The following is a 25,915-nucleotide window of genomic DNA, read 5'->3' as shown; positions in this document are numbered from 1 at the left end:
TTTAAACGTAATTTTCAAAAGTCGATTTTTGTTTCTTCAGCTTAATGCTTATTGGTTTTACAAATATGTTCTTGAAGTATTGATTACACATTTTATTAATTGCTTTTTGGTAATTGTAAGAAAAATACATTATTGTATACTTGTTGCATGCTAATAGCCTTAAAAGAGTTATAAGGATCATTAGTTAATGATATATAAGTATTATACATGATTGGAATCGTATAGTTTTATTCATATCATTTGGTTAGATTGAAGAATGATCGATAAGACTTGTAATGATTCTGAACTACTTTTAATCAATTGATGTGTTTTCAATTGTAGTTGTTCAATATCTTCATTGTAATTTAGATCTATAAGGAACACTCTTTAGTTATCTCATTAAGCTACTTTACTAATGATCAGACCACGTCGACTAATTTTTTAATAATTTTCTTATTGAGTTTTTCATATATAAACTCAAAAATTTCCCAGCTTTTTAAAAAATTCAAAAAATTAATTGTACAATATCAGTAATTCTGAAATACTTTTCTCATCAAGGATAACATTTATGAAGTGTTTTTGCAGTGCTACAGAACATCCTTTTGGTTATTTTTTTTAAATTTCTTGACCTCAGATGGTTACAATAACCTATAGTTATTCAATTGATTGTTCTTTACTATTTATTTAATGATAATTGTTTGAGTAGATTAATCATGAATAACTTAGAATATACAAGTCATAAGAATATGATTGATTGCTTCATTCTGTTATTAAAATGAGAATCAGATTGATTATGACGTTTTTGTTTGTGGATTGTTTTATTGTAGTTTCAACACAGCGGCTAATTTTCAAATATAAAAGTTCAAGAATTTCCTAGACTCAGCTTAATTCTTCAAATTTATATTCTAGTTCCATTAATTTCAATCCTACTTTAGTTACTAATGTCAATTCCAGGCTGAATGTTATTTTTTCTAATGTTTCAAAAATCTTGAATTTGGTATATTCATTAAATTACATATCCTTTCATTTGTATAATATATTGGAGCTATAAATTACCTATAATTATATGATTTATTGAAAGATTTAATTAAGTGATGTTGTTATTTAAAATGAATTTATAATATACAATATCTTATTCTTTTTCAAATGATTATGATCTAATTAATTGTAGAGTTGTTTATACACAGCGGTTATCTTCTATAATCATTATCAAGTAAGTTAGTATCAAGTCATTTCAACTGTTGAAATATATTAGATTGATTCTACAAAATGAATATGTAAAATATGAATCAATATCAATCAATAATGAGTTCAATATCATTATATGATATCAAAATTTATTCAATCTATATATCTTCAAATTGAGGTATTCAAAAATACTATCTATAATTTGAAATTGATTGATCAAATGGTAAAGCACATATGCAAAGACTGCTCAAATGGTACAAATTATGAATCAATCGACCAGCTGTTAAACCCAAATATTGGTGAAAGTCTTTAACATTTATATTAGAAACAATAATTACATCAAATTCTAAATTGAGTTCATGATTTCCGTATCTATTCTTGATTTTGGAATTTGTTCAACTTATAATTGAATTTTGAAAATTTGAAATTTTGGGAATCTCTTGAACTATTTATATCATGAATGAAAAATTAGCCGCTGAGATAATTTACACAGGTATAAATCAAAATTAAAATCAAATTTAAATGTTAATAATTATATATAATTGTTTATAATAACACCTATAAACTTTGATACCATGTTATTCTCAGTAACATTTACCACTTGTTGGGGTTTTACCACTTCTTGTGGTGAACATTCTTTCAACTTGTTTTTCACTAGTTGTTAAGGCACACCCATATATTTTTTTATCATAAACTTCAACAATAAACGGTAATATCGTCATTTTTCCTTTCAAATTAGGATCCATTTTAACTTCTTCAAAATGATTATAAGGTTGTTGATCTTCACTTTTATAAATAATTTCATCAAAAATCTCTTCAACATCTTGAATATCATCTTTTAATGCTCTGTAAAACTTTTTACGTCTTTTATTTTGTGTACTTTCTAGAGCTATTTCTTCAAAATACTCATTTTGTTCTATTGAATTATCATAATCAGTATCAATAACATTGATGTATATTGTGGGAGCATTCATTCCACTTATTCTAAGAGTGGAATCTTTTAAGATTTTTTCAAGTTCTTCCCTATTGTTGATTAAAGTAGACATTTTGTAAACCAGACGTTGTTTGATTGTGCTAATTTTCCTCTCTATAATTATATTTGCTTGAGAATCTTTCAAAATTGATAAATTGAATATGGATATTTATATAATAAGTTATTTAATTCAATATTTATACAATTTTAATCCTTGTTCATTTTCTATTGCAGATCATTAAAATATAAAGTAGCAATAGATTTACACTTGATTTTAACAAAACTTCATCACTTCATCATTGGACGTTATGGGAAAAGGCCGAACACCATACGTCATACGTCATGAAAGAAACATTAAAGCTCCAGGTAATCATGATCGTTTATGATTAGACACATTTTCATAACACTTATACCATACCAAAATGATTTTTCCAATCCATAATATTAGTCAATGTATTCCCTTATAACAACCGTTTCTGATCATTCAAAGTTATAATAATTATACATTAGTACCCCAGTTTTAGTACATATTTTCACCAAGATCAGTATAGATCTACAATCCACCATGAGCTGGAAATATTTCAACAAACAATTGAAATTTCAAAATTTTGAGGTTATATTTGATTTTTTACGAAAATCATCAATTATATAGCATTAAACATTATATAATGAATTATATTATGATTATGATCAATTGATTGTACTACATATAAAATTATCATACATGAACATTCACTAATAATATACGTCAAAAGATTTGATTCTCATATTCATTTATATATAATTTTGTATAAAGCAGCTGTATATAAAATTTTCTTCAATTTGATATAATTATTGTTTCATACAGCTTAACCACATTGATTAAAAAAATCTTCAATTTCATCGTCACAACTTGTCTTATAGACCAAACGAACACCATGATCAACATAAGTAGCAATTAGAGATGATTCATTTATGTTTACATTACCAAGTTGTGATGAAACCGGAACAGAACCCCAATCATATCCAAAAGGTTTAAAATCACCAAGATATGCTCTATAACATGAAATGTCATCTGAATTGGAATATTCAGCAGCAAATTTCTCAAATCTTTCACCTAGTTCTTTTTCTTTTCCATAAAGGTCGTTATAAATAAAATTTATGTAAATTTCTCCATCAACTTCTTCTATAATTTTTTCATATTCTTCAAAAGTTTTAATCAAAGTAGACATATTGTAATTTGTTTAGCTTCTTTTATTGTGATTTGTGATTTATGATCCTTTAGAGATGATATGAATTGAAGTAAATTGAAATTTATGTGGGGATTCAACAAAATTTATAATAAAATTTTTGTCCTCTTGTCAACTTGATCTAATGTAAATCATTATAAAACAGTAGCAATGATTTCATAGATCAACATTTGATCGTAACTTGTAAGTATATGTTTAATTTCATGTTATATATCATGATTACACCTCATGAAAATAACATGTAATCACAATCATGATTCATTATCCCTTGAGTATCTTTACTTATAATACTTTTAATTCAAAAGTTTATAGATTTTATGATTTTGTTATGACTATTACGTAAGGATTATATAATCTGGTTTGATTAGTAAGATATTAGTCATATTAAATTGCAAAATCATATTAATATACCAGAGGATCAAGAACCTTTTCTCACACCAGACGAAACACCAATGTTTTTTAAGTTTTATAAATAAAATATTAACCAAAAGGATACTAGAATTAGATTAGGAAAATTTCTGGATGTGCTCATTTAATCATCAAACTCAAAAATTTGGTTTATTGTGAGCTCTTCAGCGTTTCAACCTTGACCACTTGACCAGTTCAAGCACCAATTTTAAGGCAATGAGATCAAAGATCCAACCCAATCCAACAAATTTACTCAGGTTAGATATCAACTATTGAAAACAAAGATTCACTATATTTACACGTCAAAATATATTGAGTATCATTTCACCTGGGAAAGAATGGCAAAATAACCTTTGCCAAAATTTTCAAGAATATATGTTAAATTGTTAAATCCAAATACAGAATTTTAGCACAGTGTATTTACAAAGATCTTTCACCCATCTACTAACTCATTGAAGTTTCAGCTCAAGAATTATTGATCTCGCTATTTCCTCTTGTCTAAGAAAAAAATATTTCATTGGGTACTCATATTAGTGAGTATTTGAAAATTAGTTTTATTAACTGTGGGGGTATGTTGAAATATATATTAATCTCAAGTAATCTAAGATAAATTGTTCGTATAAAAGATCATACACTAGGATATGTAACAATATAATATATAATGAATTAACATACTATATACATTATTAATCATTCATAATCAATGACCATAGTCATACAAATTTTCTTCTTCACTATCTTCAAGACCTTGCAATCTCTTATCATAAAAAGTAGCAAAATATATATCATTATAGTTAACCTCTTTAGTATAATTCACATAATCAAGTGCATGTTTTGGTGTAACTCCACTTTCACCAGGATAAACTCTATAAAAATCTTGATTATTTTCTTGATAATAATTTTCTGCAACTTTTTCATATTCTTCATCTCGTTCTTGTGTATCTGGATGATTTTCAGGATCAATGAAAATTATGTTAACAATTCGACGAGAACTGTTGTCTAAAGCATAATAAAGTTGTTGAAGTTCTTCAATTACAGTAGACATATTGTGTTGATGGTTAATGGTTTTGCTTAATATTTTCGTTTAATTAATTGTTCTTAATTGAAGTGAGTTTTGGAAGACAGCTAGTACAACTTTAAAATATATTAATCGAAATTAGGATATTTAATAAACTATTTATATATAAGATACAAACAAGCGTGTAGTAACTACACGCTCACTTTCTATTGTCGATCATGCATGATAGAGTCATTTATAATTTATAGATCTGCTATACAATTTTGAAAAGCTTCCTGAATCTATTGCATGAGAAGACTGCCTCATCCGTTTCATGATCCATGACCATTAATTTTTGTGCTGAGCAAATAGTGAACACTAGTGATTCGTGAACAACTAATTTCAAGATGATCGATATTTTCATTATATTTAACTGAACTATTTATTTACTCTTTCATGCATACACATGTAACTTGTTTGATTATATAATGCACACCTTGTTCTGCATTTTGAGGTCCATGCTTTTTTATGATTAGTTTTAACGTTTTAGCTTCGTTTCTTTATTGTTACATGTGTAAGTACTAAGGGCTTAAATTATGGAAATATAAGATATATTACATGTCATTGTGGTATTTCTATGAATTGTAATAGCCTAAGAGAAGCTTTGGCATTGTTTTTATTCATCATTAATGTTACGATCAATTGTTAAGCTGTCTATACGAAGCAGTTATTCTTGAAGACAATAAATCAATCCTTTCTGCTGGGATTTGAATCTATAAAGGATTCAATACAATATTGTAATCAGATGTACATGAAAACTGAAATATATTGTTTAAGTTTAATAATTTCATGCAAACTACTAGTCATTATAATATAATAGAGTAATTTAACTATGAATTATTGATATACAATATATAGGGCTACAACATATATAAATACCATAATTGTTCAACCTCAATCATCAAAAATTCAATATCTATTAACTTTTATCAAGTCTTCTCCATTAAAATCTTTAAGATACAGTGCTGTTCCATCACGGAAAATACCATGTTGTACATCCAAATAGTGAACATATTTCCCTCTCGGGAAAGTTACAAGTTCCATTGCATGTCCTGCTGTAAGCCCACTTTCTGAATATATTACTTTATACCACTTTATATCATTATCTGGTTCTTCATTATAAGCAGCAGCGATTTTTTCGAAAGCTTCATTTTTTTTTTCTGTGTTTGGATGTGCTTCTAGATTGATGAAATTTATATGAATAGTTGTTCTATTACAGCTCTTAGTTAAAATATCTTTGAGTTCTTCTTCTGTATCGATTGTAATAGACATGGTGGTACTTAAATTGTTCTGTTATTAGATCCAAATGAGTCCTTTTAAGAATGTTAATTGAAGAATGTATGAAATTAAAAGAATTAATTCAATATTTATATTTACATCCATGATCTAATTCATATTTAATTATACTTCGTAGATCGTGAAATTTGAATTATCTATAATTTTCAGTACATACTACATAGTACATAAGTAGTAATCATAATACTAAAGTGATTATGCAAATTATTGATATACACTATTTTTTGAAAAATTAGGTACGTACCAAATAGTCATAAAGCACCAACCTCAATTTTATCAATAATTCATTGACCATGTAGCATATCACCTCCATCAATATCTGCAAGAGTAATTACTTTTCTATTTTGGAAAACAGCAAGATATATATCATATTGATCAAAAAAGTTCCTTTTATGATGATGTAAATAAAGAAGCGCATCACCAGGATAAATCCCACTATCTGTATATACTTTATAAAACCTATGATGATAATGATCTGGTCCATAACTAGCAGCTATTCTTTCAAAATCTTCATTTTTCTCTTCTGTGTTTGGATGTCTTTCTGGATTGATGAAAATTATTTGAATAACTAACTCAGGTTGATCTAGAACATTTTGAAGTTCTTCTTCTGTATTGATTACAATAGACATGATTGTATCTGAATGGTACCTTTGATAGTTAATTTGAATGTGTCTTTTTTTTTGGGAAATGAAAGTTTGGATGTAAAGGAAGTACGAAATTAAGAGATTTATTTCAATATTTATACAATTTTAAATTTTTATCCTTGTTCCTTTTCTATTGTAGATCATTGTAAAAACTTTTCCATTAATTATTCATATACATTGGTCACCGGGGCATTAGGTACTCTCTGTTGTATTACTCGATCATCATAATATCGTGATTAATTAATATAGTCATTTGAACATTACTTATGGATCATAATCGTTATGATAAAAGGATCACATATTTTATAGTCATATATACAGCAGAAAGAAATCATCATAATCATATATTCATTTGTATAATATTGAATGGATTTTTATAGATATTCAGCTTCAATATACCATATGATTGTTTAAATTTATAAGTAGAAGCTGTAATATTAATTAATATTTATTTTCAATTTCTTCAAATAAATCTTTAACTTGATCTTTCTTATGTGTTTTAACAAGACCATACAAATTGTCTTTTATATAAAAACCAATAAATGGATCACCATATATATCCTGAGTACCATAATTTTTAAAAAATATATCACGAACATCTTGTGAATGTTGATAAATTTCACCTGTGAGGTTCACTTTAAAAAAATCAAATTTTTGATCACAAGCATTTGGATTATTATAATATTTTGCAGCTATCTCTTCAAAATAATCATTTTGTTCTTTTAATTCAAGATCATCAATATCATAAATGAAATTTATATACATGAAACTATCATTGTTTTGGAAAACCTCTACAAATTGTTCAGAATCCTCAATTGTTTTAGACATATTGTATCAAGGTATATGGTTTTGTTCTCTGGTGATGAAAAATGATCAATTGATTTATGTGGAGATTCAACAGGGTATTTATAATAAAATATCTTGTCCATGCTTCTATTGTAAATCATTATAAATCTTGCATCTTACATCAAACATAAGTAGCAATGATCTAAATACACATGTACTATCATACGTCATCTTGATTACCAGCTTTACCTTGTTTTCTTAATCATTTTTACTTGTTTTGTGTATTTCAATAATACGGTAATAAATAGATAAGAAACTTGTTGTTTAGTTTTTCTATACAATTATTTTCAAACAATGAATGAAAAATCTTTGAAATAATTATTTATTGGAGTACCTCAAAACTCAAAACTTCCACGACGGTTGGAATGTTGAATTAACGATGTGGCATTTATGCATTGCAATGTACAATGTGCATCCTATGTTTAGATCTACTAGTTAGCCTTTCTTGTTACCCCTGCGTAAGTATAGTGTTATATTTACTATAAATAGGAGAACATTTCCCTCTTATCTGGCCATTATGATAGATTATAATTATACATTAGTACCCTCAGCTTTAGCCATACAACTATTTTCACCAAGATCAGTATAGATCTATATATCATGACGAGCTGAAAATAATTCTTCAACGTCAAACAATTGAAATTTCAAAATTTTGAGGTTGTTTGATGTTTTTACGAATATCATATCATGAATCATAGAATTGAACATTATATAGTTATTTATATTATTATTATAATCAATTGATTGTACTAAATATATATAGATTTAATCATATGGCCATCAATTACAAAAGTTTTATCGTAATCATATATATTCATTTATTTTACTTTTGAATGAATTTGTACATATCATGATTGTTTAATTAAAATTAAAAGTTAACTAATAATCATTATCAACATCTTCCAAAAAATCTTCAACTTGTTTTTTTTGATCTGTTCTAACAAAACCACACAAACTTCCATTATAATAATAACCAATAAATGCAGAATAATATAGTTCAAAACGTTCTTTTCTAAGTAAAACCTTAACTTCTTCTATGTCATGAAATTCATTAAGGTTTAATTTATATAAATCAATTTTTCCATCAAATTTTTCAGAATTATAATATTTATCAGCTATCTTTTCAAAATAATCATTTTGTTCTCTGAATTTAGGATCATCATTACCAAACTTAAAGTTCACATACATAGATTTATGATTCTCTTGAAAAACTTCTAAAAATTGTTTAGCACCACTAATTGTAATAGACATATTGTTATCTGAATTGTTTTGTTCTCTTTCGACGATATAATTTTACATATGAAGTCAATTGAAATTTGTGGAGATTTAACAATATTTATAATAAAATAATCCTTGTCCTTTTGTCAACTTGTTCAATTAATCTGTTGTAAATCATTATAAAACAGTAGCAATGATTTCATAGATCAGCACAACATTCGGAAGTATATGTCACTCTTCCTGGTATGGGCCATGGTAATGAATTACACTTCATAAAAGAAGCATGTAATCACAATCAAGTTTCAATCAATGTCAAATCAAGAACCTTTTACAAAAGTTTGTTGAAGTTCTTCGTTATTAGTTGGTTATATAATCTGTGCATTGCTGATTATGTAATATATAATTAATTTTATATACTTACATTTTATAAGTCTTACTGAATAATATTGATTGTTAAATGGTTTATGATACAATAGTAGCTGAATATTTTAATTTGATTATATTTTCATAGTGTTTAGATGAGTTTTATATTTGAAAATTCAAATTTTGTTTTATGGAAATTTAAGTGACTTAAATAATTTTATATTTACTTCAAAAATTTATAAAAGAACTTATTATAAGTCAAAAATTATATTATATATTAATTATTTATTTATATTGTTTATTCATTTATATTATTTATTTATTTATATATATATTATACATTATATATATTATATATAACACAATTCATTATTTGGTTTATAGTTGTATAATAAAAATTATTTAATTATAATGATTACATAATCTGCACACCTTTAAATTATATAATCTAAGAATGTCAAATCAAAGCCATAGTTTTATAAAGATAAGAATTCCAATTCAATTCAATTCAATTATACACTATACAATACAATACAATACAATCACAATCAAACAATGTCCTCTGGTAAACTTCATAAATACAACGATAACTTAGTCGCTTTTGAATTTAATTCCACTACCCCTAATCCAACAGATAATGCAATCATATTCATTGGTGGTCTTGGTGATGGATTATTAACTGTCCCATATTTATCAAAATTAAATGAATCCTTACCAACCAATTGGTCATTATTTCAAATATTAATCAGTTCTTCATATCAAGGATGGGGTACAGGTTCATTAGATCGTGATATTAAAGAAATTAAACAATTTGTTGATTATTTACATGGGTTAGGAAAACAAAAGGTTGTCTTGTTTGGTCATTCAACTGGGACTCAAGATTCAATTCATTATGCTTTACAAAACCAAGGTCAAGGGATTGATGGGATTATTTTACAAGCTCCTGTTAGTGATCGTGAAGCTATTGTTAAGAGTTCTAAAGAAGACGGATTAGATTTAGATTCATATAATAAAGAAGCTCAAGAATTTTTTGATAAACAAGGTCCACAAGCTGTTTTACCTAAAAAGTTTAGTGATTTTTTGTTTGGTGTTAGTGCTATTAGTAGTTATAGATGGTTATCATTAACTTTGGAAAATGGGGATGATGATTATTTTTCAACTGATTTAAGTGATGAGAAATTACAAGAAACTTTTGGAAAATTGAATAAACCTACTTTGGTTCTTTATTCTGGTGAAGATCAATTCTTCCCTGATGGCGTTGATATTGGGAAAGTTTTACAAAGATGGGAAAGTTTTACTAAACCTGGTGTTTGGTCAAAATATAGTTTAGTTATTGATGGTGCTACACATAATATTGGTGAAGGTTCTAAAGAAGGGAGTGTTGACGTCTTGATAAAGCAAGTACAATCATTTATTAATGAGTTATAAGAATCTATAATATCTATCTATAATAAACTTTTTTTTTATTTTTCTTTCTTGGTATCTGTAGTTATTGTTGATTGTTTTTTTTGATTCAATTTTAAATAAGCTTCTAAACCAATCCCACCAAATACTAAAAACAACCCACTCCATTGATTTAAATTCAAATCATGACCAAATAAAAAGACACTTAATAACATTGAAATCATTTTTCTTGTAACTGTTATAGTAACTAAAATTAAAGAACCAAATTTTTCCAAAGTAATAAATATAAATATTTGTCCTAAAGCACCACAAACCGCATAAAGAACAATTTCTTTTAGGATTGATGGATACTGGGATATAAAATCAATTGAATATTTTAATTGATTTGATAAAATTGTTGTATAACCCAAAGTTAAAATAAATGAAACTAGGTTTAAACCAGTCATAAGATGTGCACCTGATAAATTTTGATTTTTTTTAAATAAATCATCTTGTAAAGAATTTGTTAAACCATCTAATAATAATGAAATAAATATATATAGTAAACCAATTGATAAATTACCATTAATATCTGAGCTATTTTTTTTGGATGGTAAACCTAGAGTAAATAGTACAACACCTATAGTAACAATCCCCACCACCAAATATTTATAACGAGGGAACCTTTTTTGATACAACACATATTGAACAATCATAACAGGTATTAATTTACAACTTTTTGATAAAGTATATAATAAATAACCTAAATGATTTGTTGAACTTAGTCCAATAGGCGAAGATAATGATTGTGTCAAAGAGATTAATACCAATGATTTGATTAGATTCTTGTTGAATATGGATACTTTGATTGTTGAATTACTGGTTTTCCAGTATAAATAAATATAACCAACTATAAAACCAAATAAATTTTGAACCAAGTTAATTATGAATGGAGCATGGAATTGTTCATTATTTGGTCCAAATTTTTGGATTGTGATTTGTTCCTGGAGGTAACCCCATGTTATGAAGGAGGTGTAGATACCTGTGATGCAGATGAATAGAGTGAGTGTGTTGTTCATTGTGATCTCATGGGTGGTTGTCAATTGGTGTAATATTGGTAATATTGATGATTTTGAGTATAATTTATTTTTCACACGTAGCGAATTTAATTAAAACAATGAGAATAATAAAAACACAGAAATATCAACAAATATTAAAACATGGAATAAAATAATGATAATACAACTGATTATTTTATAATTTAATAACTATTATATTATATTATATTACTATATTTACTATTAGATCTATTACTATTATCAGTCTATTACCACTCTTCCCAATCAGGCAATGGTTACGCATACACTGTGTCAATTTTAATACTCGTTGAAAAATTGGACAATTGAAATCACCAATATTACTATTATTACTATTATTATTGACAACCATCAACCAAGTCAAAGATGAGTGAAAGCCCATTAGCCCTTACCATAGGGCAAAGAAACAGTGCATTCTTATCCACTCCACAAGATTTCCATAAACAAAGAGTTAAAATAACAAGAAGAATTCATAATTTGAAAAGATATTTAAAAATTCAATCAAAAAATACTAAAGATTATAAACCAAGGGAATTAACTATTGATGATTATCAAACAGATAATAAATATTATTTGTTATCCCTTTTGTTAGTGGAAAGAGATTATCTTTATGCTTTGGAACTCAAAGCATTCTTGGATTTAAATTCAAATAATAATGTCAATTCAATTAAATCCAAGACAAAATTAATCTTGACAAGATTGAAAAAATCAAAACAAAATGGTAATTTATTAGTCAAAATTAGTAAAGATGAATCAGATTTGACCAAAAGATTGGAAATTTTAGTTTATAATGAATTAATTTCAGGTTTTTATTCAATTTTAAACAAAAATTGGTCCCAGGCTATTCAAAATTATTCAAATTCAAGAATTGGTTTAAAATTCTTGGAATTAAATGGTGAACAAGAAAACAAGATCTTATATAAAGATATTATTGAAGAATTAATTGATGATTCATTAAAATTAGCAATTTATAGATTTCAAAACTTAAATTCAATTGATTTAAATGAATTTACTAAAAAAATTATTAATGAAAAAACCAATGATTCATTAATCTATAAATTGATCCATAAACAAGATCCATCATTCTTAGAACCAACAAATGATGATGATTTAATCAAATCAATCAATTGGAGAAATTATACGGCCCAGATAAATGATGATTTAACATCAAAATTAATTTCATCAATCCAAAAAATAAAATTAATCAATTTAGAATCTTTTGATACAGTTTTAAATCAATGGCAATCTGCATTAGAAAATCATTTATCTTACATCTCCAAAAACCCAGATTCAGAAGACCAAGATGATGAAATCTTATTATCTTATATAAATTATAATCTTTTAATTGTTAGATTACATAGAGATCATACATTAATTAATAATAACCAGGCACAAACTCTTAGAATCTTGGATGGGAATTTATCAACAATTGATGAGATTAAAAATTTACCAGGTGTTTATTCTGATGATGAATTAATGGAAAATTTAGAAATCTTGGGGAATTATTATAAAGTTTTAAAAATTAATTTGATTTCTAATAAGTTTACTCAGGAGAAGAAATATAAAGAAGGTTTATTATTATTAACAAAAGCTTTGAGCTCATTACAAGACTCTCAATTCACAATTGATTTTAAATTCTTAGGAAATGATGAATTATCTAAACTTATCAATGATTTGAAAACCCAACATCAAAAAATCCATATCCTTTCAATAATTCAATCTTCATCAAATTCTTCTCAAGCGGTATCAGATGATTTATTTAAATTTAATAATCAATCCGTTTTCAATTTTAATCCTGTTAGTATCCCTGTTAAACCTGTCTTATTTGATGTTGCATTTAATTATATTTCTTATAATCCAGATCAAGATGAACCTAAAACTCAACAACAACCTCAAACAACTACAACCAATGATCAAACTGAACAAAAGAAGAAAGGGTTTTTTGGATTATTTGGACGTGGTTAAAGAGTTATTGTATAGTATTTTATGTTTTAATCCTACGTTTTTATTGATTTTTTGAAAAATTATGTATATGAAGGTCTGCAATAGTTTCAATTCAGGTTAAGAATTAGTAGACTATTGAAATATTCATAAGTATGTTCATTCAGTTATATGGTGATAGTATTATAACTATCTTTTTATATAATGAATGATCTAAAATTTGTATTCATCAATTAAAGGTGGACAATGGATTTAAACACAAAAAAATTTCAAAGCTTTTACCCAATACTCAGTGCTCACAAAATTTTGGAAATTTGTCAAATGTTTAATTATGAACTCATATACGAGAGACATCACTGTTTACTATCAATATTCGGACAATAACATAATGGTACAAAAGCTATTATATACTCATAAATTATAATTAACATAGTAAATTGTAAAATTAGAAAATTTTTGTTTTGTTTTGTTTTAAAGTACTGCACAATTCGCGATGATGACTAAGCATATTTTAATTTTCAAAAATAAATTTAAAACTTTTCGATTCAATTTCGTACACTTTTTGTTACAAGTTTATTCAGCAAATTGTTTTAGGTTCTTGATGTTTGAATTGAATTGTTCTGCTAGATTTGATGTGAATATTTCATAATATCTCAAAAGGACTTCATTTTTGGGATTCTTTTATATTTGCGTCTGTGTTACAATTAATATTAAAGTTTTGTGATAATAATATATGATTGATAAAGCAAAAGAATTTTGAGGGAATGATTATATTTAAGCAATAAAAGGATTATTGATAACTTTCAAACCGACTTAATTAATCTGGAAGGACATTATGATATGTTGATTAAAACTTAGACTTTAAATGTCTTGTAGTTAAATTAATCATTATATAACATTAACTACATATAAAGTTATATGTTTAAAGTATATATCTTATTTCAAATTTGATGATTGTTGGATTAAACAATATGATCTCAATTTAGAATATATGATATATTTTGTGTTTATTGATCATTATAGTAGTTTTTCAATATTATTGAACCAAAAAAAAAACTTATACGAGATAAAAATCTGTAGTACTAGTACTTTTAATATGTATTTCTATATAATGAAATGTATCTGTTTGAATGTATATAATATTCATGAAAATCTGTATATATAGGGCCGTCGTATGTCATATAACCATCTTGATCTTTTGTATCTCAAATTTTAAATGGGGTTAATTATATTAACATATTGAGCAGCTAATATATACTAGAGGTTTTAATTGTGTATATATAGTTTTGTATGGACTAATCCTACATTAATTTATTGTTTTTATGAAAAATTATGTATATATGAATTAGGTCAATAGTTTCAACTCGGTTTAAGAATTAGTAAACTATGATGCATTCATATTTTTGTATTTATTCAATTATATATATTAGTCTTAGAACTATTCTGTTATATAATATGAATATGATGAAATTTTTCACAAAATCCATGGAAGAATCTCTTAAGCTTATGTCTACTTTAACAAAGATTACTTCAAACGAATCACTCATCAATTTTATGGGTTTGGAAAATTGCATAATCAAATTTTTGTCATGAAACTGTCAAGTTAAAAAATAAAAGCAAATACCATTAATTCCAAAACGAGTTCGATATCAAAGCCTTAGTGGTCATATTTCTGTACGAAAGGGAACATTCAACACCAATATTTCTCTGAAATTACAAAGAAAACACTAAGAAAACATGATCATGTAACATGTTGATAAAATTTTAGTAATTGAAAAAGATCAGAGCGTCGCGAAGATATGACTGAGCATATACTAAATTCTAAATTCTAATTATGTGAACAAATCGGTTTTGAAACAGCTTATGGTCCATCGAATGGTTGCATTGATTTCGTTAATTATCTTTAAGTAGTCTGGGAAGTTTGCTAGTAAACCCATGCTCATCTGGAATTTCGTAATTAATATATTGCGTTCAAATAACCTAGGGAATATGTTTTGATATTCAAAGATTGATTGTTCATTTTTATAGTTATATTAAGCCTACATCTGTTTCTATATTGTATTTTCTTGTGAAAAAATTATGTATGAACTTATCAATAATTTCAATTCGTGTTAAGAATTAGTAAACTATTGAGCCATTCATATGTATGTTTATTCAGTTATATGGTAATAGTATCATAACTATCTTGTTATATAATGAATCAAATATATCCCAATCAATTAAAGATAAGACAAAAACTTTGTAATTTGTACCTTGATAACTTTCATTTTTCCTGAAAAGCTGTAGTTTCTTCGAGAGTATTAAATTTACTTTAGCCCATGTATGAACGACATCATTGTCTAATACCAAAATACTGAAAACAATGAAATGGTTCAAAAACTTCTAATACTTGACATAAAGTAAATTGTTTGTTAAAATTAGAAATTTTTTGTTTTGATTTTTATAGTAATAGAAAAAAAAAAATCACAATTCGCGGTGATGACTAAGCAGCAGATTTTTAAGATATCAATTTTTCTTGTAATTATCAAGTTTATAACAAAAAGGTTTATAACAAAAGATGATCTTTGTTGTTTGGTCAAGCTGTTATATTGTTCACTTGTGTTTCTAGTGAATACTTAACCAAGTCTTGCTCGAAAGGTTCTGGCCAGATCTAATTGACTTTTTACATTGAACAACAGAAACCTTTTAAAAACATAAAATGATTGATAATTTTAAAAAGATTTATAAATTAATCTTGAAGGAAATGATATCATTAAAACATGTCAACTACATATAAACTTATATGTCAAACCATATATATTATTTTAAACTTGATGATTGTTGAATTAAACAATACAATCTCAAGTTAAATAATCATAATATATTTTGTATTTTTTGGTTATTAATATAGTAGTTTTCATTATCATGAACAGAAAAAGCGTTGTACTGATACGTGGTATCTATAAAGCTCCGAAGTATGCTATATACTTTCTCTAAATTAAATAAACGTGTATCTTCAAGTTGTATATACTTGTCAGTAAACCTAACATCAACTGGTGCCATTACGCGTACTCAAGTACTCAAGTACTCAAGTACGTACTAGTGACGATATATAAATGTCTATAAGGAACAAAATGAAAAAAATAGGGTTTTCAAGTTGGCTTTGATTTGATAGTTAGGTGTTGAATTTTGTGTTCATTTGTATTAAGTTTTGTGTTGACTCTACATTTATTATTGCTTATGTTATAAAAATATATGTATATGACTTTATCAATAATTTCAACTCGGGTTAAGAGTTAGTAAATCATCGACTATTCATATTTATGTATATTCAATCATATTTGTGATAGTCTTGAAACTATTTCATTATATAACGAATATGGATTACTAGGTGAATTCCTTGATAAAAAGAATCAAATTAGCAATATTGTGTTTAAACTTCATCTCATAATAATCATTCATCATGTTTTAAAACAATGCTAATAGCACAAAAGCCTAGAAAGAGAACATCAGGACTAACAAGAAGCCTGTATGATCATCTAAATAACCACAACAAAGGAAACGGTATTGAAAATAATTAAAAAATATTGGTAAGTTTGGTTTGTTTATATGGTGAAATAAAAATTTCAATTCCGCGAGGATGACTAAGTATAATTTTCATCATTCCCTTTTCCTAAAGATTTAATTGATTCTTATACTTAATCAACTCTCAACACATAATAATAATAAATTCAATACCTAAAGTGAAGAACTCTTTATAGCAAAAACTCAAAAACACTTATTATAAGTGAAAGCATGAAAAACACTTAGATTAAATCCCAACTTGAAAAAGTTCTTCAGATCTTTTTAAATATCAATCTGGATTATGTTCATAATATATCTTAATTACAGATTAGTACATTTTGATATAATTTGATTGATAATTTTTGAGAGACTTAGATCTTGAAGAAAATAATCAAAATGTTATCAGTTTAATAACTATATCTAGCTATAATATGTTGAAGTATATTTTGTTTTAAATTTGTTGACTGCTGAATTAAACAATACAATCTCAATTTAGAATTACAATATATTTTGTGTTTTTTGATCAATATTATAGTTGTTTTCATTATTGAACAAAATATTTGGCGTAGTTAATAGTTTATTCAAGTATAGATTCTACAAATTTGTTTAAGTTGAGGGTTTAAGTTAAAAATTTATATATAAACTTATCAATAGTTTCAACTCAGGTTAAGAATTAGAAAACTATGATGCATTCATATTTTTGTGTTTATTCAATTATAATCAAACAACTGAAATAACAATTATAAATTATCACTTTAAAAGCTGTAGATTATTATTAAGTTTATAAGAAATATCACCTTCCTAACCAGAAACGAACGATACGCAATTTTATAATATAATGGGATCAAAGCGAGTCAATTTAAATCCACAATCATTTTTTGAAAGATTAATTTGGATGATCATCAAAATGTTTCAGTAAATACTTAATTTAGCTGATGTTTGTCGATATAAATATATAATCGCTAGCTTGAATATTTTGCTAATTTTTTAGCGAGAGACATACAATCAAAGGACAAAAAAAAAGTTCATTATATAACAATTCTAGAATTACATTAAGTGTTATTGTTTCATTTTAGCTTATTGTATGTATCTTCAGGTGATATTACTCAGCTAACATAATATAGCATCAAGTGATGGTGGATTTTTATAGTATTAATCCTACATCTGTTTCTATTGTATTTTTGTGTGAAAAAATGATGTATATGAATATTATCAAAAGTTTCAATTCGTGTTAAGAATTAGTAAACTAATGAGATTCATATATTGTGTGTTTATTCAATTATATGTAATAATAGTATTAATATTATGTTTGTATAATTATAAAAATAATGAATACAATGATGCTAAAGATTTATGAAAGATGCTCTTGATTTCATGTCCACCTTGACAAACTGTGTCATACAGAACTCTTCATTCATCTCATGGATTTAAAAAATGTCAAACAAGATAAATAGTACAATACAACTCTAATAGTGGCACAACGTGCAATCAATTGATTTTATCTAACCAAATCAAAAAAGTGAATAATCTCCTAGTAAGTTCTATAATCATTCGTCATATTGTTTCTTTACGAACAAGAACATTTTGTTATAAAATTCCTGTGAATAAAAAAGTGAGCTCGCGAAGATATGACTAAGCCTATTTCTAACAATTGAACAACTTTTGCATTTGAAAGTAGGTTCATTTTATAGAGCAAGTTGTAAGGATTATAATGGTGGTGTTTTTGTAAGCTCCACCCTTTGGAATATTACAATTAGATCAAGTTTAAAGCTAGGTCATATGATTAGATATATAAAGAACTATATAGATATCAAGATTCTTGATTAATCTCTGATAACCCCCAATCTAATATGAAAGGTTTCATCTCCATATCTAGAACCAAGTTCCCCAATTCTGCTAAATTATTATGTTTGATTCCCGAGTTCTCCATCACTGATACTTGTCTTTCTAAATCTTGGAAATATGGTGTATCTTCAATTATAGGATTCAAACTGATATCAACATGATCAATTTTTTCCATTAATATGGCATATCCAAATAATTCAGAAAACTCTGTTGATTTGGAATCTGTCAAGTCTATTATAAAATGTTTATAAATTTTTGGTACATTGATTATAGCATCTATTGATCCTTCTTTTTCACATTTTGAATTATGCTTGTTGATAAATTCAAGAGATTTAACCTCTTTTCTAAAGGCACCATATTGAACTTCATCTTCAAATTTATTATTAACTAGTAAATTTATATCGTATACTTTTAGAAACATTTCTTGATCTAATGGAATCCCTTCAATTTCATAACCAAATTCCTTTTTAACATTTCTATGTTTAACCACTAATTCTTTAGTATGATACCTATATTCATCTTCTGAATCTTCGTGGAGAATATCATTTGAGAAAATCTTGGGTAAAGGTTTTGTTATAAAATTATCAATTGAAGCATTTATGATATTTGGAAATTTATTAGACTCATTCACTGCTTTTTTATCTTGTAATCGTTCATTATCACTTATATGAAACTTCCAAAGAAATTGAATCATTAGTTCATCCTTAACATTTGGATCGATTTCTTTACCAAGTTGTTTAAACAAATAAATAAACGCCCATCTAATAGTAAGGTATTGATCTTCCAAATTTATCATTCTATATCTTAGTTTAAGATCAAATAATTTTTCTTCATCAAAATTAATTAATTCACTTCCATTAATATCTAATTCCAAAATAATCATTGTTGATAAATTTGATATAACACCCAATGTGGAATTTGATTGTTTACAATATAAAACTGATTGTTTAATTAAATTACGAATAACTTTAAATTCTTTTAAAGAAACCTGTTCCCTAACAGTGGAATTAATAAATCTAATAAAATCATTTTGTAAATATTTATACCTCGTTGTTTCAATCATCATGATATTTCCCTTTTTGGAAGAACTCACTTTAATATCTATATTAAATGATTTTGGATCAATTATCTTCTCAGTGGATAGATCATAATTACTTGGATCAACATCTTTTGGAGAAAAGCTTAAGAATTCAAAACTTTTGTTCACTTCACGCATTGTTAAATTAACTTTTTCACAAATTTTTAATATTTCCAGATATATATCATAGCAGCTTGATAATGGAGATAAATTAATATCAATTTCCCTGTTTAATTCTTCAATTCGAGTTTCAATAGATTTATCATTCATTGACATGAAATTATCATTCAAGATTGTGTTTTTCTCAATGAAATATTTTGATCTATTGAAATTATCAACATCAGATCTAGCGCTGCGAATATAACACCAAAGTGATGAAATGTGTTCCCCAATTTCAACAACATCTTTCTCCTTATTAGAATGCAGTGAATATTCATTACATTCTTTAGAAATCTGGTATAAAGGAATTTCAGAACAATTTGATATGACAACATCTCTATGATAATCCAATAATTTATTTTTTCTTAAAGGTTGTGATGGATTTGTGAATTCTCTAATATATGGATCCTGACGACAAATTTCCCGATCATTTTCATTTGCGAATGATTTACTAATTAAACTTTCTATGAATGAATTATTAGGATCTAATATTGGATTTGCCAATAACTCAGGTTTTGCCATTGACATGTTAAACCATGAAAGTTTATTGTATATGCTTTCATCATATGTGAGTTTTAAGCTTCCGTTACGTATACGGTGTCTATCTCCAAATGAGAGTTGGAATAATTCATAGATATCTCTTACTTCAGAAGTGTAATCATAATTTGTATAATCACCATCAATGGTATTAGCTTCTTTAATCATATCAAAACTAAGATTGAGAACAGGATCATTAACTTGACAGACTTGTTTGACCCGTTCTCTTCTGATATTTTCGATCCTTTGATATCTTAGCCTCTCTTCATGATCATACCCATTCCACATTTATTATACTAGGATATATTCCTTATTCATCAACATTACCCATAAGTTAAACTTTTGGAAGAAATAGATGTAAATTTATAAACTTGAGAGAATATAAACTTTGATTACATCATCATGACATAATCACCCAAAGACAATAGGTCTTGAATATTTACACACACAATTCGCGGTGATGAATAAGATGATAAATTTATGAAAAAAAAAAAATTGTAAATTTTTTAATTCTAAGTTTATTAATTAAAGGTTTATAACAAAAAAAGGATCTTTCCTGTTTGATTATTGCATTGTACTGTTCGCTGGGATTACTTGTGAAAACCTTTAAGGTCTCAAAAAGTTTGACCTGCTCTATTTCATAACAGAGTCATTATGATAATATGAAATGATTGATCTAATTTTTGAAAGATTTTGATCTTGAAGGAAATTTAATGATATCATTATTATATTATAACATTAACTATATATAAAGTTATATGTTTGAAGTATATATTTTATTTTAAACTTGATGATTGTTGAATTGAACAATACAATCTCAAGTTAAAGAATCATAATATATTTTGTGTTTTTATATTCTTAGTAGAGTAGTTTTCATATTGTTATCATGAACAGAAAAAGCGTTGTATATATATTCTTCGGTGAACCTAACATCAAGCTTACTGGTGCACTTCAGATATTACGCGTACTCAAGTACGTACTAGTGTACTAGTGATGATATTCAATGTCTATAAGGAACAAAATGAAAAAAAAAGGTTTCAGCTTATAATTTGGTTTAATTTGATAGACGTTAATTATTGAATTTCTAGTTCATTTGTATTGTTTCGTGTTAACTACATTAATTATTGATTGTTTATGTTAAAAAAATTATGTATAAATTATGCAATAATTTGAACTCAGGCTAAGAATTAGTAAATTATTGAACATTCATATTGTATGTTTATCTAATTATCTGTAATATATATCGTGTAATGAATATTCAAACTGTTGATCAAAATGAAAATTCATAAAAGATAGTATAGAAGCAAATAATATCATGTTGGTCAGGAAGACCACTTAGTGCATTTGAAATCAAAGTCAGATCAAACATTTTCCCAAAACATCTTATGTTTACCAACCAATCTAAATCCAGCAATATTTATAATTATAAGGGACAATTTATTGCTGATAGCTCAAATTCATTTAACAAATGGCGAAATTAGAAATCTCATGATCAACATAAACGATATAATATCACAAATCATGAGCTCAAATACTTCATTATTCTTGAGAATTAAAAAAATTCATGTTTATTTAAATCATTATTTTTATATACGTGTAAAAAAATGGAAAGGTTTTTTTCAAAATTCGCGAAGATGACTACGCATAATTTCAAAAACTTTTTCTTCATTTCATAGTTTTTATCAATTTTATAACAAAAGTTTATAATAAAGGCTGTAACAATTTTGTGATCTTTAGTTTGCTTGATTTTTGCCTGAAATTCACGATCAATGAACGTTTGAATTGCTTTGATATAATTATATGGGAACCACAATTTTGATATTATTCATGATTGATAATTTTTATATGGAGAAAATATTCAAAATGATATTATTACATGCAGTGACTATATAAACTTATATACGTTTGAAGGATATATCTTATTTTAAATTTGAATATTGTTGAACTAAATTACAATACAATCTCAAGTTAGAATTATGATATATTGTGCTTTTTGATTATTATTAGTAGGTTTCATTATTGAACAGAAATTACAAACTTGTACAAGATATTAGTTGATATATAGCTAACGTAGAATATTTACAACCGTCCTTGTTTAAGGAAACGGTGGACTTTAAAAATTATATCTCGAGGTCTACCAAAGAGAGAAGAAGGTGATTTCAATTGAATGGTTGATGAGACTTGAATATATGTCATTCCGTATATTTATCCTTATTGTGATCTGTGTATATAGAGTCATATCATCACTCCCCTGATCTCTCGATCTCTTCATATACGTCAAATTTGGAAAGATATTATTATGAAAATTTTGAATATATAGAACTTAAACTAACTGCTACACAGACAATAATCCAGTAACTATTAAGTAATGAATTATGAACAAAATCAATTAAGGAAAGGCAAAAAAAAGGCTTAATTAATTTGGTTCATTTGAATTCGTTAATTGATCATTTGCATAGTAATATAAATGCTACATCTGTTTGTATTGTTTTTATGTGAAAAAATTATGAATATGAATTTGACCAGTAGTTTCAACTCAGGTTAAGAATTAGTAGACTATTGGGTATCCATATGTTTAAGTTTATTCAAATATTATAATCAATAGTATAATGAATAACAACGTGAGTTTAAAACAAACACGCAAAAAATCAAAAAAATCCTGCAATTGGGATTAAGAAAAGACACATTTGAATCCTAATTCATTTATGTACTAGCCAGACATTTTAAATTTTTCATTAGCCAAATTCAAATCGAAAGTTATATAGATTCTAGCTTCAAAAAGTATTGCAACAGTATCTTATTGTAACAGTACCTTTCTATGATTTCCATTATTCACATAAAAAGTTATTTCATAACGGAGTTGATGCTGAGGTCCATTTATACGTATGATAATGTGCTAATTAAACAATCAAATTAAAATTAAATCAACGAAGAAATTCGCGAGGATGACTAAGCAAATGGTTTTCCCGCGAATTGATATTTATTAAAGGTAAATAAACTTGAATTGTTTCATATTATACCATTAGTTTCATTGGTTCTAGGTCATTTCATAATGGATCAAGAACGATGTTATATATGCTTAGGGACATCACAAGACTCACCGCCATTATCTACTTCCAGGGATTCTAAAAAACTAATTAGAGTATGTCCATGTTCTTTAAGAGCTCATAAACGTTGTTTAATAGATTGGATATCAGATTTTGAATTTAATAAACTGAGAGATTCAGATGATTTAACAAATATGGTAAACCAGGGGAATAATCAAGGTGGTTATAGATTTGGTGTTCCCTTGGGGAATATAGGTTCAAGTAGGTATCAAGTTATTCAAAATCAAATTAAATGTCCTCAATGTTCAACTCCATTAATTTTGTTTATGAAACCAAGTAAAATCTTAAGTTTACATGGATTAATAAAAGCTGGATTAAGTGATTTTTCCAAGACTGGTACTTTAGCTATATTGGGATCCGCTGGTGTTTTCACCGTTTCTGTTACCGCTTTGGGGATATTAGTTTCTCTTGGATTGAAAATGTTTAGTTGGTTAGCTCCTGATAGTGTCTTGACTAAATTATTAGGTTTTAAGAATAAATCTATTGATAAAGCTTTTAAAAATGAAGAAGTTGGTGGTAGGCAATTAGGTTTAATTGGTGGATTCCCTGTTTTCCTTTGGGGGTTAAGAAGCTCAAATCTTTATATGGATATTTTTGCCACTTTATATCCAACTTTATTATTTAAAAACCCAGAAGAAATTCAAAATCTTAATTGGAAAAATCCTAAATTATATTTATTATTAAGTCAACCTTTGAAAAGACTTTATAATTTGGGGTTTTCTTTAACTTTTAATAAAATTTATTATAATTGGACAAGATTTATAAAACCAATTTTTTTAGCTGATAGAATTTCTTTAGAAGAATTAAATGAAATTGAAGAAGAAAATTCTGAATTAAATGAATTAAAAGATTTAAAATTTTTAAAAAATCAAAACTCATCAAATCCTGCAACCCAGAATTTAAATTTTATTCAAAAATTATATAATAAAATATTTGGTTCATCACCAAAAGAAAGATCAATAATCCAGAAAAAAAGAATAAGAGATCTTAAATCAATTTTGACAAGAGATTATTCTCAAGTTTTCCAAAAACAAAAATCCATATCATTAAAGATTTTAACCACAATAATTTGGCCATTAATAAGTTCTAAAATTTCTTTAATTTTATTACAAACTTCACCAAGTTATAATGAATTTATTAATAATTTTAGTGGGGGAACCCCGGATGATGCTACTTATTTATCTAATTTATTGATTAGTTTGAGTTTAGTTTTGATTAAAGATTTTTATAATTTATTTATTGCTTATAAAGAAGTTAAATTTTTATCTGGGTTAGGTGTTGTGGAACATGAAGAAGAAGCAGAAGAGGATGAAGAGGAAGAGGATGAAGAGGAAGAATCAGAAGAAGAATCAGAGGGAGAAGAAGAAGAATCAGAAGAGGAACAAGAACCAAGACAACAAAGAAATATTACAATTCATGATATCCCTTTCGAATTAATGGAAACTAATTCAGATTTCCAATTTAATTTTGATGCTGAAGATGAAATGATCAATACAGTATTCAATTTTGATGGGAATTTAGCAAATCATCCTGAAATGGAAGATGAAGTTGAATTATTTAGGAAAAGTTTTAGATTAAAACAATGTGAATCTGAAACAAATCGTCGTTTGATTCAATATGATATAAATCATCCAAATAATAAATTATCTTCATTATTTACTACTGAGGAATTAATAATTGTTAAGAAATTCATTGTTGCAAGAATATTTGTATTAGAACAACGTGAATTTTTTGAAAATCATGATTTAGAACATGAAATGGATTATGAAGTGAGTCAAAGACATATTCCAGAATCAACTAGAACTTCTCCGGTACAACGTGGTGACTTGAATCTTCCAGAATAATCAAATGCAAACAAATATAAACAAACCAATATAAATAATACCAGTATAAAATAATTGTGAATAGCTTTTAATGAAATAAAATTTTAATGATTATATGTTTTACGTAATCACCGCGAAACGGTTTTTTAAAATTTTAAAATACCGTACAAAATTTCAAAAATAATTTCAAATTAAAGCATA

The 25,915-nt window shown here is 26.2% G+C and overlaps 11 protein-coding genes across 11 annotated transcripts; 3 read left to right on the top strand and 8 right to left on the bottom strand.

Annotated features, from left to right (window-relative positions):
- Window positions 1-1,751: 1,751 nt before the first annotated feature.
- BN7_2451 (uncharacterized protein) lies at window positions 1,752-2,213 on the bottom strand (the record flags this gene model as incomplete). The annotated part of the gene is made up of 1 exon (XM_011276925.1): window positions 1,752-2,213. The coding sequence occupies one exon, from the start codon at window positions 2,211-2,213 to the stop codon at window positions 1,752-1,754; it is 462 nt and encodes a 153-aa protein (XP_011275227.1).
- Window positions 2,214-2,988: 775 nt separating this feature from the next.
- BN7_2450 (uncharacterized protein) lies at window positions 2,989-3,351 on the bottom strand (the record flags this gene model as incomplete). Its single annotated transcript, XM_011276924.1, has 1 exon — window positions 2,989-3,351. The coding sequence occupies one exon, from the start codon at window positions 3,349-3,351 to the stop codon at window positions 2,989-2,991; it is 363 nt and encodes a 120-aa protein (XP_011275226.1).
- A 1,126-nt stretch (window positions 3,352-4,477) lies between these two features.
- BN7_2449 (uncharacterized protein) lies at window positions 4,478-4,822 on the bottom strand (the record flags this gene model as incomplete). Its single annotated transcript, XM_011276923.1, has 1 exon — window positions 4,478-4,822. One exon carries the CDS (start codon window positions 4,820-4,822, stop codon window positions 4,478-4,480), a length of 345 nt encoding a protein of 114 aa, XP_011275225.1.
- A 1,592-nt stretch (window positions 4,823-6,414) lies between these two features.
- On the bottom strand, window positions 6,415-6,759 carry BN7_2448 (uncharacterized protein; the record flags this gene model as incomplete). Its single annotated transcript, XM_011276922.1, has 1 exon — window positions 6,415-6,759. One exon carries the CDS (start codon window positions 6,757-6,759, stop codon window positions 6,415-6,417), a length of 345 nt encoding a protein of 114 aa, XP_011275224.1.
- Window positions 6,760-7,215: 456 nt separating this feature from the next.
- BN7_2447 (uncharacterized protein) lies at window positions 7,216-7,602 on the bottom strand (the record flags this gene model as incomplete). Its single annotated transcript, XM_011276921.1, has 1 exon — window positions 7,216-7,602. One exon carries the CDS (start codon window positions 7,600-7,602, stop codon window positions 7,216-7,218), a length of 387 nt encoding a protein of 128 aa, XP_011275223.1.
- An 897-nt stretch (window positions 7,603-8,499) lies between these two features.
- BN7_2446 (uncharacterized protein) lies at window positions 8,500-8,871 on the bottom strand (the record flags this gene model as incomplete). The annotated part of the gene is made up of 1 exon (XM_011276920.1): window positions 8,500-8,871. One exon carries the CDS (start codon window positions 8,869-8,871, stop codon window positions 8,500-8,502), a length of 372 nt encoding a protein of 123 aa, XP_011275222.1.
- An 885-nt stretch (window positions 8,872-9,756) lies between these two features.
- On the top strand, window positions 9,757-10,629 carry BN7_2445 (uncharacterized protein; the record flags this gene model as incomplete). Its single annotated transcript, XM_011276919.1, has 1 exon — window positions 9,757-10,629. One exon carries the CDS (start codon window positions 9,757-9,759, stop codon window positions 10,627-10,629), a length of 873 nt encoding a protein of 290 aa, XP_011275221.1.
- A 35-nt stretch (window positions 10,630-10,664) lies between these two features.
- HUT1 (UDP-galactose transporter HUT1) lies at window positions 10,665-11,663 on the bottom strand (the record flags this gene model as incomplete). The annotated part of the gene is made up of 1 exon (XM_011276918.1): window positions 10,665-11,663. The coding sequence occupies one exon, from the start codon at window positions 11,661-11,663 to the stop codon at window positions 10,665-10,667; it is 999 nt and encodes a 332-aa protein (XP_011275220.1).
- A 384-nt stretch (window positions 11,664-12,047) lies between these two features.
- Window positions 12,048-13,646, top strand: SRP68 (signal recognition particle subunit SRP68; the record flags this gene model as incomplete). Its single annotated transcript, XM_011276917.1, has 1 exon — window positions 12,048-13,646. One exon carries the CDS (start codon window positions 12,048-12,050, stop codon window positions 13,644-13,646), a length of 1,599 nt encoding a protein of 532 aa, XP_011275219.1.
- Window positions 13,647-18,975: 5,329 nt separating this feature from the next.
- Window positions 18,976-21,072, bottom strand: BN7_2442 (uncharacterized protein; the record flags this gene model as incomplete). Its single annotated transcript, XM_011276916.1, has 1 exon — window positions 18,976-21,072. The coding sequence occupies one exon, from the start codon at window positions 21,070-21,072 to the stop codon at window positions 18,976-18,978; it is 2,097 nt and encodes a 698-aa protein (XP_011275218.1).
- A 2,764-nt stretch (window positions 21,073-23,836) lies between these two features.
- Window positions 23,837-25,735, top strand: BN7_2441 (uncharacterized protein; the record flags this gene model as incomplete). The annotated part of the gene is made up of 1 exon (XM_011276915.1): window positions 23,837-25,735. The coding sequence occupies one exon, from the start codon at window positions 23,837-23,839 to the stop codon at window positions 25,733-25,735; it is 1,899 nt and encodes a 632-aa protein (XP_011275217.1).
- Between the last annotated feature and the right edge of the window lie 180 nt (window positions 25,736-25,915).

This window comes from Wickerhamomyces ciferrii, contig 00057 (genome assembly GCF_000313485.1).
Source record: "Wickerhamomyces ciferrii WGS project CAIF00000000 data, strain NRRL Y-1031 F-60-10, contig 00057, whole genome shotgun sequence".
Taxonomy (NCBI): Eukaryota; Fungi; Ascomycota; class Saccharomycetes; order Phaffomycetales; family Wickerhamomycetaceae; genus Hansenula; species Hansenula ciferrii.
Note: the sequence above shows the minus strand (reverse complement) of the source record. Positions and strands in the feature narration are given on the sequence as shown.